This window comes from Xyrauchen texanus, chromosome 38 (genome assembly GCF_025860055.1).
Source record: "Xyrauchen texanus isolate HMW12.3.18 chromosome 38, RBS_HiC_50CHRs, whole genome shotgun sequence".
Taxonomy (NCBI): domain Eukaryota; kingdom Metazoa; phylum Chordata; class Actinopteri; order Cypriniformes; family Catostomidae; genus Xyrauchen; species Xyrauchen texanus.
Window position 1 is genome coordinate 6,319,860 of NC_068313.1, and position 15,835 is coordinate 6,335,694.

Below are 15,835 nucleotides of genomic sequence, written 5' to 3' on the forward strand. Positions count from 1 at the left end.
AAGAGAGTGTAAAGAGAGGTGTGCCTCGTAGTCCAGCCGGAAGCTTGGTAGTTCATTTCAGTGGAGTCCATCCTAAGCCCGAGGTGCAGTGGACAGTGAAGTATCCCAGCTCTTACTGTCAGATTTTAAAATATATACGCATTTCATCCTCTGTGAAATCAATCGTAGAACATGTAATGCAGTCGGTGATCATGAAAGTGCCACTCGCTGTTTGGTTGGCACAGGCTACAATTAGTAGTCAATCAGTGACATACATAGCAGTGGGAGTGGGACATTGGGCTGGACTGAACCTGGATTTGGCAGACTGTATGTATCCAGAGGTTAAGACAGCTAAATAAATAGAATAGTATTAGCATAGATACCATTCACTTTAAAACATATGATAAGTGTTTCCGGTTCTGGCAGAACTGAAAAATGCGAGTTGAGGGATAAATTAGGCTGAAAAGATGAGTCTTTAGTCTAGACTTAAACTGAGAGAGTGTGTCTGAGTCCCATACACTGCTCAGAAGGCTATTCCATCATTTAGGAGCCAAATAGGAAAAAGATCTACCTCCTTTTGCTTATTCTTAAATTCTAGGCACTAGTAAAAGGACAGTAATTTGCGATCATTGTCAATGTGTTGGATTATAGCATGGTGAAAGGTCACTTAATTATTGGGGAACTAAACCATTCAAAGCTTTGTAAGTAATAAGCAGAATTTTAAAATGTATATGTAGTAGGTAACAGGCCAATGTAGCAATGATAAAATGGAGCTGATATTATCATAATTAATAAAAAAATAACTAATAAAAAAAAAAAACATTTATTGAAATGTTTACTGCTCTAATTATTATATTGTTGCCCCTTTTATTGGATGAGTCATTCCTATTGTTCTCCTCATTTGTAAGTCGCTTTGGATAAAAGATCATTCATCTGCTAAATGAATAAATGTAAAATGCAAATATTTCTTAGTTCTAGTCAACACTAACTGATGTATTTTCAACCAATTGAAGCTTGTTTATTAACCCTCTGGGGTCAGAGGGTGTTTTGGGCCCTGGAGAAGTTTTGACATGCCTTGACATTTGTGCTTTTTTCAGTTGCTTAAAAACATATTAATGGCTAAAGTCTGATAAAACTGTATTTAGCACAAATTGGGCTAAAATAATATGTGAGCAACATGTTTGTATTTTTGAGAAAATAACGTTTATGCGTGGTTTTTGAAAAAACAAAAATTTTAAGAAATTGAAATAAGGCCATATAACACTTAATGATCAAAATCAAGTTTTAAATTAAAAGAAGTAATCTGACTATACATTTTCTTTAAAGACTAAATTGATCCAAAATACAGTAAAAACAGTGATATTTTTACAATTTAAAAGAACAGTTTTCTATTTGAATATATTGTAAAATGTAATTTGTGATCAAAGCTGAATTTTCAGCATCATTACTACAGTCTTCAGTGTCACATGATCCTTCAGAAATCATTATAATATGGGCATATTTAAAGTGCATTTTACTCATTTAACCTGAACACATATTTGCAAGGACAAGTTTTGTTGTAATGAGGCAGCATAAACACTAGTTATAATATAATCTAAACATTCATATTATTTTATATCATATTTATATCATACAGCATACAATTGAAATACCTGCTTTAGCCGAAACAGCATTTAAATGTAGCTAAAACTTGCTTATCCCTCTAGTAAAATATGTACATGTTTATATAAAATAGCATGTCAGCTACAGAAAACTAAATGATTTACTCGTCCGAAATTGTATCCTCGGCTGGATCAAGTCTCTCTTCAAAATAGGAGGAAATTGTTAACTCTTCTTTACTATCCAGGAGTTTCCTTGCATGTGTATCATTACACACATGCAGAAAAGTGAATGAATTGTTTACCTCTGAACACTGTCGGGGGCGTTTCCCATTTGCCTTGATTGTCTCACGACATTAGCGTATGAATGGCGCGCTCTGCTGATGGGTGTGATCATATTATCTATAATTAGATGAACCAGTAAAAACTGTACATCGCTTTGTTTCATACAGATTACATTGTAGGAGAATATTTGTTTTAAATTTGAATTGTTTTATTTAAAAGTAGAAATCTTAAGCTTTCTTTAGACATATGTTTCATATTTGTGTGATAATATTCGCTGAGTTTCTGTTCATTTTTGTGACGTGTTTCAGAAATATTCTCGTGAACACAGAGACAGCTGAAAGCTCACCCTTTTTATTTTCTTTATTTTACAAAAGCACAAGGTTTTGTTTTTATTGTGAGTGTACACAAATAAAAGTAGACCCTTTGTAGTCTCTAATGATGTCTTACACTTATCTGTATGCCCCAAAATGACGGAGTATTTTAAGTTGTTTCCGCTGTAATGACAAAAATATCCAGCAGGACGCGCCGGCGTGTTCGTCAACCCCAGAGGGTTAAACTTCAAGGACATCCTCCCAGTAATGCATTACAATAATCTAGTCTTGAGGTCATGAACGCAATAATTTTATTTTCTTATCAAACATTAACACCCTAGTTCTTAACTGTAGAAGATGACATAACAGTTCATCCATCAAGAGTCAAATTATATTCTATCTTCTTATGTTTAGAGGTTTCTTGTCCAATAATTAGTACCTGTTTTGTCAGAATTGAGCAGAAGGAAATTTATGGACATTCAGCTAATTTAATCAATTTAGCATTGATGCACTGTTAATTTGTAAAATTGTGAAACTTCATCAGGTCTTGAGGAAATATAAAGCTAATTATCGTCGGCATAAGTGTGAACTAATTCCATGGTTCCTTATAATGTCTTCTAAGGGAAGCATATATAAGGTGAATTTAAAGTAATCTAACCAATTCCAGACATTTGCATTGAGCAATGAAATGGCAATAGCCAATCAGTGACTCTTAAATTAATTCTAAGTCCTTTCAGTAATGACAACTGAACCTAATGCACAAGTTTTAAACAGTCTGATGCCCAGATGCTTGCAAATGTTTGTGGAGGCACATGAAAATGAATACTAAAGAAACATCACCTGACACTCGAAAAGAAGCTGTAAAAAAAATTGCACAACAAATGAGCAACGCGACAAAACTAAAATGCTCGCGTTATAACCAAGGCATACACAAGATGTAAATAATTTATTTATTTGCTCTTGAGACAGCTTATTTTTTATTGAGAGCATTCATTATTTCAGAACCCTGTGCAGAGTGTGAGCTTGTGTTGAACTGTGGGGGTCAACCATAAACCTGCAGTGAGTGACCGCTTCAGAAACAGATGGTTGTTGTTCTGTTACAAGCTACACAGATTATAACCTTTTTTTTTCTCTTTACACTTTTTGTCAAAGCTCGCTGATAGAAAAAATTATAATGGGAGAGTTTGTCACATTGCTCGATTTTTCTGTACACAATATAAAAACAGTTTAGTTTTGTCATGTTACTAAGTTGTATTGATGAATCAAACAGCTATAAAGTAATCAGTTTAAAAGTTATCAGCTTGTTTTGGATAGAGAATATGACATGAATGGTATATTTCATGGATCACCGTCATTGTTATTGTGTCTGCTGTAATAAGGCCCATTTGTCCCACAGCTGCTGTTGGTAGATTTCAAATGTAATGAATCGCACAAACTCCAATCGTAAATGGCTGATTTTAATTTCTATAGTGTGACAGATGTTACATATAATGATGGTCTTAAATGAACACAATCATCATAGAAGATCTAATGGGCCAATCCAAACCCTAGATATACCTTTATAATAATTGTATTAAAGGTATAGTTCACCCAAAAATTATAATGCAACCAGTGTTTACTCACTCCTGTGTTGTTATAATCCCATATGACTTTTTTCTTTTTCTTAACACAAAGGGAGAAATTGTAGGAAAAATTATTGTGCACACTGATATGAAACACTGGAAATTATAGTGACCAGTTTTTCAAAAGTATGCAAAAGTACAATTCAGAAGTTTAAGAAATTACTCCATAGACTCATGATTGTTATGAAAGCATTCAAAAAGGTTTGGTGGGGAAAAAAAGATAAATCTAATGTATTTGCTGAAACTGTTGAGTGACCATTGCTCTCCTGTGTGCCTTCATGAGACAGCATGAGCAAAATGAGCCCCCTCGAGACATGGAGCATTCAAGCTAAAACTCATTGTTTATTTTAAAACACATCCTGCACAGCAACATTGACAACAGAACACAGCACAGCTGCACACAAACCAGAGAACAGAACAGTTTGTAGTTGAAGAATTTATACATTTTTTCCCCAGCCTTATTTTAAATGTAGTACTCAGAAATCAAATAGAGACATAGAGGAGGCCCCAGGCAGCTACATATACACCGTGTCTTAAGCAAAAAACGTGATAAAAGGCATCTTTTCTGTTTATCAGAGTTTTTGTCTTAACCAGCCTGTTGATCGGTTGTTTTCTATTTTTGGCATAACACTGGGTAACCCTGTCCATTGTGAACTGACACCAGTCCAAAAACTTTCTCATAACAGTATATTGAAGCCAGCATCTCTTGAGTTGGTTAAAAACCCACTTGATTTTGGTCGAGAATGTTACACCTACTGAATGTTTTCGCTTTGGAAGGCAGAGATCTGTCACAAATACTCACCAGTTCAGAATAGAGAACAGGTCCCTCCTCTTTATCTCTCTGTTTTATTGAGTACTCTGGTCAAACAAATAAGGCTAGGCATAGAAATGCATGTGTTACTCCACTACAAACTCTTCAGGCATGTTTAGTAAGTTCAGTTCTCTGGTTTGTGTGCAGCTGTGTTGTGTTCTGTTGGTACTATTGCTGTGGCGGACCCATTTTGACTCAATGAACGTTCACTTGACTGTCTGAGGAACTGAGCGCCTTTGTTCCTTTTTGTGTTGGTTCGCCTGAAGTTTGCATTGTGGAGTACCACTCCTTCGGGACAGTTTGTGGATGAATCTGCACGTTCTTTGTGCTTACACCTCCTATTGGTTGGAGTTATTACTGTGGAATATTTCTTGCAAAACATTGGAGTGATTAGGGCTTTTTTTTTGTACTCATGTAACAGACGAATGGGCCTGACTCACTGAACATTCACTTGACTGTCCGAGGAAACTGGGCGCCTTTTTTTGTTTCTTTTTGTGTGCTGGTTCCACCTAGTGACTGGAACCACAGTTATGTGGATGAATCTACACGTCTTTGTGTTTATCCCGCCTATTGGATGGAGTTTATTTTATAGATTATATTCTGTTGAGTAATTATGTCTCACAAAATTTGTACAGAAGCACCGGACTTGAGCAATCTGATGGCAAAGTTGTCATGGGGGCTCTGGAAGGCGTACATGGACTGTTTGAGTTTAGATGGATGGTTGGATGGATGGGGTTAATGTGCACGTTTTTCTTTTTTCTGTTTGTTTGGTTCTGGGGGAAGTTTGGAGTATGTTTGTTGCTCTAATGTTGGAATGTGGTATTTATAATCTTGTTATTGGCACTATTTTATCTAATATGTCAAAATGTCAAATGTTAATATGAATGGATTCTCTCTCTCCACGTGGAATGTGAATGGGTTGGGGCACCCCAAAAAAGAAGGAAGGTTATTTCTTGTTTTAAATCTAAGAAATATGACATTGTGTTTCTTCAAGAAATACATCTTTCCCAGCAGGAAGCTGAAAAATTTGGGAAGATATGGGGTGGACATGTTTTCTTTAGTGCTGTCTCAATTACGAACAGAGGAGTCATTACATTGATAAGTAAACATCTCCTATTCAAATGTCTCAAACAGATTAATGATAAATTAGGAAGAGTCATTATTGTTTTAGCAGAAATAAAGGGACAAAGGTGTATTTTGGCACCTATTATATTATATATTATATTATATATTATTTATGCACCTAACTTTGATGATCAGGGCTTTTTTATAGATCTTGAAGGATGTTGCAAGCCGCTGGCACCCCTTATTATATAATACTGGGAGGAGACTTTAATCTTTTAATGGACTCAGTCCTTGATCATTGTGAAGCAAAAGTGTGCAAGCCCCCTATATCAACATTGGTACTTCACAGGATGTGTAAAAATGTTGCTCTTACAGGTATTTGGAGACTTTTGAACCCATCTGATAGGGACTAAATTGTTTACATCAGTCCATAAGATTTTTTCTTGAATGTATTTATTTAATTATGTGTGTGTATATATGTATATGTATGTATATATGTGTGTGTGTGTGTGTGTGTGTGTGTGTGTATATATATATATATATACACACACACACACACATATACACATGGGCACGAAGCTACCGTTCCACCACATCCCAAAGATGCTCTATTGGGTTGAGATTTGGTGACTGTGGGGGCCATTTTAGTACAGTGAACCAATTTGAATTGATTCGAGCTTTGTGACATGGTGCATTATCCTGCTGGAAGTAGCCATCAGAGGATGGGTACATGGTGGCCATAAAGGGATGGACATGGTCAGAAACAATGCTCAGGTAGGCCGTGGCATTTAAACGATGCCCAACTGGCACTAAGGGGCCTAAAGTGTGCCAAGAAAACATCCCCCACACCATTACACCACCACCACCAGCCTGCACAGTGGTAACAAGGCATGATAGATCCATGTTCTCATTCTGTTTACGCCAAATTCTGACTCTACCATCTGAATGTCTCAACAGAAATCGAGACTCATCAGACCAGGCAACATTTTTCCAGTCTTCAACTGTCCAATTTTGGTGAGCTCTTGCAAATTGTAGCCTCTTTTTCCTATTTGTAGTGGAGATGAGTGGTACCGGTGGGGTCTTCTGCTGTTGTAGCCCAACCGCCTCAAGGTTGTGCGTGTTGTGGCTTCACAAATGCTTTGCTGCATACCTCGGTTGTAACGAGTGGTTATTTCAGGCAAAGTTGCTCTTCTATCAGCTTGAATCAGTCGGCCCATTCTCCTCTGACCTCTAGCATCAACAAGGCATTTTCAGCCCACAGGACTGCCGCATACTGGATGTTTTTCCTTTTCACACTATTCTTTGTAAACCCTAGAAATGGTTGTGCATGAAAATCCCAGTAACTGAGCAGATTGTGAAATACTCAGACCGGCCCGTCTGGCACCAACAACCATGCCACGCTCAAAATTGCTTAAATCACCTTTCTTTCCCATTCTGACATTCAGTTTGGAGTTCAGGAGATTGTCTTGACCAGGACCACACCCCTAAATGCATTGAAGCAACTACCATGTGATTGGTTGATTAGATAATTGCATTAATGAGAAATTGAACAGGTGTTCCTAATAATCCTTTAGGTGAGTGTATATACACACACACACATATATATGTATGTGTATGTATATATATATATATGTGTGTGTAGCAAGTGAAATGCATGCTCAATCGGATGTCCAAATATTTATGGACCTAACTAATATATATATATATATATATATATATATATATATATATATACACATACACATACATACATATATATATATATATATATATATATATATATATATATACACATATATATATGTGTGTGTGTGTGTGTGTGTGTATATATATATATATATATATATATATATATATATATATATATATATATATATATATATATATATTAGTCAGGTCCATAAATATTGGGACATCCGATTGAGCATGACAAAACTGAAGGGAAAATGCCCCAAGAACAAGCAGGAACTGAAGACAGTTGCAGTAGAGGCCTGGCAGAGCATCACCAGGGATGAAACCCAGCGTCTGGTGATGTCTATGCGTTCCAGACTTCAGGCTGTAATTGACTGCAAAGGATTTGCAACCCAGTATTAAAAAGTGAAAGTTTCATTTATGATTGTTAATCTGTCCCATTACTTTTGGTCCCCTTAAATAGTGGGAGGCACATATACAAACTGTTGTAATTCCTACACCGTTCACCTGATTTGGATGTAAATACCCTCAAATTAAAGCTGAAAGTCTGCAGTTAAAGCACATCTTGTTTGTTTAATTTCAAATCCATTGTGGTGGTGTAAAGAGCCAAAAAGATTAGAATTGTGTCGATGTCCCAATATTTATGGACCTGACTGTATATAGCAGAGAGAGTCTTTTTCTACCATTATCTCAGTGAAATCTGATGGTGGTGAAATTTTTACCTCGACCATTGGATATTAATAATGCTTTTAAAGAATTCTATCTTGATCTTTATAGTTCCACATCTTAATCTACTAATAAAGATATTAGAAACTTTGTGGAACCATTAGAACTCCCTTAACGGATGACTGAGCAAAACAATTCTCTTGATTCTGAGATAACCTTGGAGGAGCTTGGTGAGGTAATTAAGTCCTTGCCTTACTGTACATGCAAGACTCCGGGCCAGATGGCTTTGCTGCTGAATCTTTTTAGAGCTTAAGCTACAGAACTGGCTCCACTTTTGCTTGAAGTTTATACGGAATCATTAAAGAAATGAAAGCTTCCGCCAACCATGACACAAGCCTGAATCAGTCTGATATTTAAAAAGGACAAAGATCCAAGCGAGTGTAAGAGTTACCGTCAAAAATGTTACTTTATTGACACCTGTATAGGCCAATTGTATGTTTGTAAACATTCGGGATGCGCCCGCCCCAACCTGCCGACAGAAAAGTAATGGCTCCTGCAGGTGACATGCCAACTAAATATTTTACAGTGTTGTGGCTTTTATATGTTGAGTACGTCTGGGCTCTGGAGGTTAAATTTGTGGGTCTGTTTATAAAAATTTCTGTGCAGTCAATAATGCACCTGCAACGTTTATATTTAGGTTTAAAACATTTTGGCATATTCTTTAATATTGCATGCTTGCTTGGCCACTTAATGAGAGGTTTTAAAGTCGCAGACATGACAGGGAGCCAACTTCTCAAAATTTTCGAGACGTCACATTCTGTGACATTAAATCTGAAAGCAATATCCTTGTTGCTGAGTCCTAATCTTAGTTTCATTAGGGTAACTAATAGATGGTCCTCTAGGTTCATAGAGCTACGCACAACCTCTACACTGCCTTTAAGTTTCTGAATCAACCACTCAAAAATGACACTGGTCAGACCTGTGAAAAACAGAACATGCACCGCTTTGCTCTTGATAGAGCTAAAGGAAAACTGTGTTTTTCTGAGTGTTTCCTTTAGTTCCTCCTCCTCTGATTTCAGTTTGTTGATCTCTGAACGCAGGTTGACACACTCTGCAGAAAGTTGGCTGTACTTGAGTTTCAGCTAATCATGGAGAACCTTCGGGACTGTGGCTTCTGAAATACAGAGTAGATTGTTGTTGACTTCTAAAAGATGCACTGTAACTTGTTTTAGCTTAGATTTTCTCTATTATTTGATGTATGTTTTCAGACAGCATGTGCTAAACAGAATCATTTTCAACTTTATTCACAACATAGTTATGCTGTATTGAAAAAATTTATAAACAGGGTGACCTGATTCATCATAATAGTGACTGCCCTACATTAGTTAAAATGTTAGAAGTTCTTACCGATGAAAGGACCAGCACCAGGCTCCATTCTGCAGTCATCTGAGGACAGGCAAGCGGCTGAGGATTCTGATGCAACCTCATCTGTAACTTCTGTGGACAGGTGGATGTGATCTGGTGGTCTGTGTGTGGTTTCCTCTCTTGTTCTTTTCCTCTTAAATCTGATACTCAGAGAAGAGAGCAAGCAATCAGGCCAAAATAGTTTAGTTGCTTGGTAGATCACAGAGGCTATCAGTTCCCCAAATGAAGTCAAGTGTAAATCACATAGAATCCCTCAAAGGACTTAACAAGAAAATGCAGACATAACAGAAACGATCTGGTCCAATAAATCCTCTTGGCAAAAATAATGTGACATTAAATTACTGGCCCATACATTCCCTGCTCTTCAATGCATGGATGTTGAGTAATGATGTGATCCCAGTGAGCAACTAAATGAGGTGAAAGTGACAATATTTACCTCTCAAGTTTTGCATCGCCTTTGTTTATTTCACACTGGGTTGAGTAGGAAAAAATAGACGGGACAAAGTCAGGACTACTGAAGTCCATGGACACCTCTCCTGTACAAAAAGTTAGGTCTGTTAGTGTTACAGTTAAATTTAGTCTGAGTTCGCTATAACCGCGTTATTAGCCAAATACTAGGTACACTTGCTAGATACTAGACTAGCTAGCTAACTGTCAGGTTAACTACCTAGCAAGACAACGTAACGCAACTGAACAAAGGTAACGTTAAGTTAGCTAGTAATTTAAGCTAGCTAGTCTCAAACTCATACATTGTTCGTTATTCTATTGTTAGATAAGTGTACTTAATACATCAGAGTTTTTGTTATAAACTAAATCGAGTGATGTGGGTGATTTAGCGCAACTTACCTGATATGAAGTGAGAACTGCAGAGTCGGCCGTTTTTAATTAGGTTGTCGTTCCAGTCGATTCTTCTGAGGGCTTGTAACCAAAGACGTCTGCGGTTGGCGTTAAAAGGAGTGTGAGTTGATGGTATTCGGTAAAACCTCAGACCTTTGTTTACAGATTTTCGATTCTGGCAACCCACTGCACAACACGACATTTTCCCGGGTTTGTTTCAGCGGCCAGCTTCTGCATCCGACATGCGCAGTTGCACCTGCGTGACGTCAGTGTGACGTAGTGTGATAATTCCCCTATAGGCTTGGCCTTAAAGACACACCCACTTGCTTGCGATGTCAATCAGAAGATGGAGACACATGTCTTTTGGGGGTGTGTTAAGATCCAAGAATTTTGGTTGAAGATTAAGATTTTATTTATAATAGTGGGGTGTAAATATTGATTCTGTTTGTATACGTTTTCTTTAATAGATTAATCAATAAAAAATGTTAATCACAAAATTATCGTGATAATACCAAGGGCAATAATCGACAAATGTGATTTTTGATATAATGGTGCACCCCTAATTTTAAACAAAGTTATCTCTTGAAATTATTAAAATATTGAAGTATATATTTAAATATTTTATATTATTTCTAGGTCACTAATTACATAAAACATTTACAATCTATATTTTTGCATCTTAAAAGTGGCCACACTTTGCATAGATTTTGCAGAAATGTATTCTTGGCATTTTCTCAACCAACATCTTGAGGTATCTCCCTGGGATGCTTATTAAACAATGTTGGCGTTCCCATCTATATGCTGGGCACTTAGTGGCTGCTTTTCTTAATTATTATAAGTCCAAATCATTTATTTCAATTTGTTTTTGTTTTTATAAAATTTTACTTTTGTAATTAGCACAATTATTTAAATATTTCAGGCAAGTGACCCCAAACTTTTGAATGGCAGTGTATATACTGTCAACTAAGCAATAGGGGCACATATTCAATGCAAATAAATTCTGAAATTTGTGTACATTTGTACATTTGAAAACTTTTCACTGAAATTGTTATGCTGATTATGTAATTTCAGCGTTTTTATTTTATTAAATTAGAAAAATGCATTGCAGAAATAATGCAGAATACAGAAAGAATGCTGTATTCTGCATTATTAAGAATCTAATTTTCCCTAATGGCATACTGCGATAATACCACACTGATTTTGCCCAGCCTAACACAGTAATATATGTTCCACCAGTGGTTTGAGAATGTGGCAGAGCTATCTTTTTCTCCAAACAATGGAAGGCAAGTGGAGTGTTCAGGAAATCTTTTTAATAATAATAATAATAAAAAAAAGTAATTATTTTTGCAATTCTGTTTGGTGCCGCTAGTGGTGCAGGAGTTACATACTTTATGTTTAAGGTGATTTGTTAAAATGGTTATGCTGATTTTAATATTCCAGCTTCTGGAATTGGCTGATATGTTGCTGTATAATTTAATGTATATTTGCCAGCATGAACTCCTGTGTGTGTGTGTGTGTTAAGGGCTGACGATTATGAAATTTGGCTGACAATACATTTTCAAACAAATAATTAAGATTATTTGTCTGTTTTAGGGCTATGAGTATTAAGTTTCTCTTTTAGAGCTTTCATGATTGTCATAAATTGTCATGTTTCTTATGGTGCATGTGTGCTTCAGATACCTTAAGTAATTTTAACATATTTAACTTCAAATATATAAAGCAAATAATAAAACAGGGATAGATTTCCATTTAAGGCTTTAAAAACTTTTATATATATATATATATATATATATATATATATATATATATATATATATATATTAGGGCTGAAACGATTAGTCGACTTTATCGACAAATTCGACAATAAAAAATTGACGACAAAAAGTTTAGTTGTCGAATATTCGTTTGATCTCATTTAACGTAACACGGGATCACATTAAACTCAAATGATGATGCGCGAGAGCAGCACTGCAGTTCGCGTCTGACTGAGGAGAGGAAGAATTACACAGATCACAGTCCAGATACACTCTAAACCTTCCAAAAACCTTCAGATGATGTAGATTGCATAGTACATGGGAATTATACAAAAATACCAAATAAGTAAATACAGAAGCACTCTCGTTGTAGAAAAAGTGGAGTCGGAGCTCTTTAAAGGAAACACCCTGGTGTCTCCTATTTTAAATGCAGTTTTAATGTGTTATAGCTTTATTAAAGTTCAAATAATACGGTAGCAGGTCATATAATTAAATACAAACTCCGACAAGGCATTTCTCTGTGCGGTCAGTGCCTCTTCTATGAGTTGCGCGAAAGTCACAATCTAAGGGAGAGAAATTGAAACTGCATCCGGCTGATAGACTCACTGTCATGGGGACACTCAGCCCTCGAGCCTGCACTTGCTAAAATTAGATTATAATGCAGCTATACTGCAGAAGAAAAAATATCTGATAATGTTGAATATAATGTTCAAAATTCAAATATTTAAACATTTCTAATAGTCCTTTAAAAAAAGTTGCATTCAACTGAGAAGCAGCCTATAAGATATTTAGATGTGCTTTTAGAGAATAGTTCTTGAATATAAGTATATTTTGTCTTTACTACACTCGCAGAAGTATAACCAAGTGAAAAAATACACGTATATACAAAATACACTTGTATTTAAGATACATCCTCTTAAAGCAAGTCTAAATATTGTATGTTGCTTCTAAAGTAAATTGATCTTGTTTTAAGGATTTTTAGACAATTTTAAATGGAAAACAAGACAAAAAAAACTTGATAACAATATTTATTTTTTTTTACAGTCAATTTCTGTACTGAATTAATCTTAATAAAAAGTATTTTTCCCCCTTTTATTCAGTGAATGCCATTTAGAGGAATATTTAAAATATGATTTTTTTCCCCCCTCTTTATTGTTAGTAAGCACGTTTAATACAACCTTTTAAGCTGGGGCTTAAGCTGAATAATCGGTTAAGAGCTTATGATTACTCATTGCAATTGTCGTCGAATAATCGTTAGATTAATCGATTATCAAATAATCGTTAGTTGCAGCCCTAATAAATATATTTATAACAATAAATATTTATAATTTTTATATATATATATATAGGACTGAAATCCTACAGTGCTCGCAATGTCCCCCTGCTCAAGAAAGCACATGTACAGGCCCGTCTGAAGTTTGCCAATGAACATCTGAATGATTCAGAGGAGAACTGAGTGAAAGTGTTGTGGTCAGATGAGACCAAAATCGAGCTCTTTGGCATCAACTCAACTTGCCGTTTTTGGAGGAGGAGGAATGCTGCCTATGACCCCAAGAACACCATCCCCACCTTCAAACATGGAGGTGGAAACATTATGCTTTGGGGTTGTTTTTCTGCTAAGGGGACAGGACAACTTAACAGAATCAAAGAGATGATGGACGGGGCCATGCATCGTCAAATATTGGGTGAGAACCTCCTTCCCTCAGCCAGGGCATTGAAAATGTGTTGTGGATGGGTATTCCTGCATGAAAATGACCCAAAGCACACGGCCAAGGCAACAAAGGAGTGGCTCAAGAAGCAGCACATTAAGGTCCTGGAGTGGCCTAGCCAGTCTCCAGACCTTAATCTCATAGAAAATCTGTGGACGGAGCTGAAGGTTCGAGTTGCCAAACGTCAGCCTCAAAACCTCAATAACTTGGAGAAGATGTGCAAAGAGGAGTGGGACAAAATCCCTCCTGAGATGTGTGCAAACCTGGTGGCCAACTACAAGAAACGTCTGACCTCTGTGATTGTTTGCCAACAAGAGTTTTGCCACCAAGTACTAAGTCATGTTTTGCAGGGGGGTTGAATACTTATTTCCCTCATTAAAATGCAATTAAAAAAATTTTGACATGCGTTTTTCTGGATTTTGTTTGTTGTTATTCTGTCTCTCATTGTTCAAATTAACCTACCAGTAAAATTATAGACTGATCAGTGGGCAATTATAGATTGTCAGTGGCCAAACGTATAATATCAGCAGGGGATCAAATACTTTTTGCCCTCACTGTATATATATATTTAATATTATATTATATTATGCAATACTTAAACATTTCTGTCCTAATTTCTTCACTTTCATGGTATTTTAATGTTCTCTGATTAAGATGGATTATATTAGCTTAAAATTCCCTTATTTGGGCATTCAAATGTGAATGGAATTTGAAGTGCACAATAATCGCGGTTATCTCAAATAAGTGGCTTCAAGATCAAAAACCGCGATCAGACGATTATTTAATAATCGTGACAGGCCTATGTGTGTGATGGGGGGTACACAGAAACATAGGGTTGTTGGTCTTTTACAAGCTACCCAGATTTTAACCGTTTTTTTTTTTTTTGTCGAAGCTCACTGATAGAAAAAACATATATATTTTCATGGGTCATTTCATTTACTTCTAGTTTATTGTCCACACAAGTCATACTCAAACAATCTACAATAATAACATTATCCACATAAACCTAAAACTGCTAAATGTGGCAAACTGTACATCTACACATTTCATAATGGCTTTCAACTATCACCCACCTCTTTTATTTCAGAAGTTGAAACTAATTCAAGGTAATGTAATAAAAGACTCAATTTTGCATGACTCCCCTCATCAATGAGTAAAATAGCAATAAAAGCAAATTGCTCTTGGGAGACATGAACACTGTAGAATAAATGATGTGCAGGAACAGAGGTGTAATTAATTTACAGGCTGTATTGATAGTCCCCCCTCACTGCTAAATGTATTTCTTCATCTCAGCTAACATCGTTATTTGGAGGGTAAGAGAGAAGCAAATCAACAGACAAAATGAATTGCCATATGACCTGTACACAAACTGTTTCCACAGCATAAGGATTTCTCTTGAGCTTTTAATTAGAGTGCTGAAAAGTGGAAAAGATGTACTGTTTGGAACAACTTACATATGCAGGGAGACTTAAGAATCAAGAGAACTTGTAATGCTTTACAGTATGCTTAATAAACCATACATTGAACTCAACCTGTGTTTTTGACATTTGTTTTTTGGGTTTTACGGAACGTTTTCCTTTATAGCTCAAAATGTTTAACATATGTGCATATGATTGTTTGACGGACATTCTTAGACATGTGAATAATTGACTACAGCCCGTTGAAAAATAATGCAGAGGTGGTAATGTGGTCACGATGAGCAGCATCCGTATACCACAGAAAGCAGAATTAGCATTAATAAAGAGGGACATATTATCTTTTCATTGAATGATTGATTTGTGATTTTAATAACTCAGTTATTGTAATTTACTTTCCCCTTTTTGCTGTCTTTATTTCAGCAAAAACTGATGAAGTTCTGAAAATAAAGGAAAATCTTGAAGAGGAAACAGGGAAAATAAAAGAGGAAGGTGGGTCAGATTTATTTATTTTTTATTCAGTGACAATTTGCACGAAGGTGGAAATAGCACCTGCCACACAGACACAGTTTAGCTATTTGCACCCCAATAGTTTGATGTAAACAGAGCAGTTGATGACAATCTGCCACAACAGGATCGCTGCGGTTGGGTGTAAAGGCAGTGGGC

At 36.1% G+C, this 15,835-nt stretch overlaps 1 protein-coding gene across 2 annotated transcripts in view; it reads left to right on the forward strand.

Moving 5' to 3' along the window:
• Positions 1-15,835, forward strand: part of rsrc1 (arginine/serine-rich coiled-coil 1) — a 441,822-nt gene that overhangs the window by 325,811 nt on the left and 100,176 nt on the right. The window contains exon 7 of one of the 2 annotated variants that reach the window (XM_052109824.1): positions 15,593-15,661. The exons of the other annotated variant lie outside the window; for it this stretch is intronic. Coding sequence (XP_051965784.1) covers positions 15,593-15,661 — 69 coding nt within the window. The remainder of the gene's footprint in view (positions 1-15,592; positions 15,662-15,835) is intronic. 2 annotated transcript variants of the gene reach the window in all.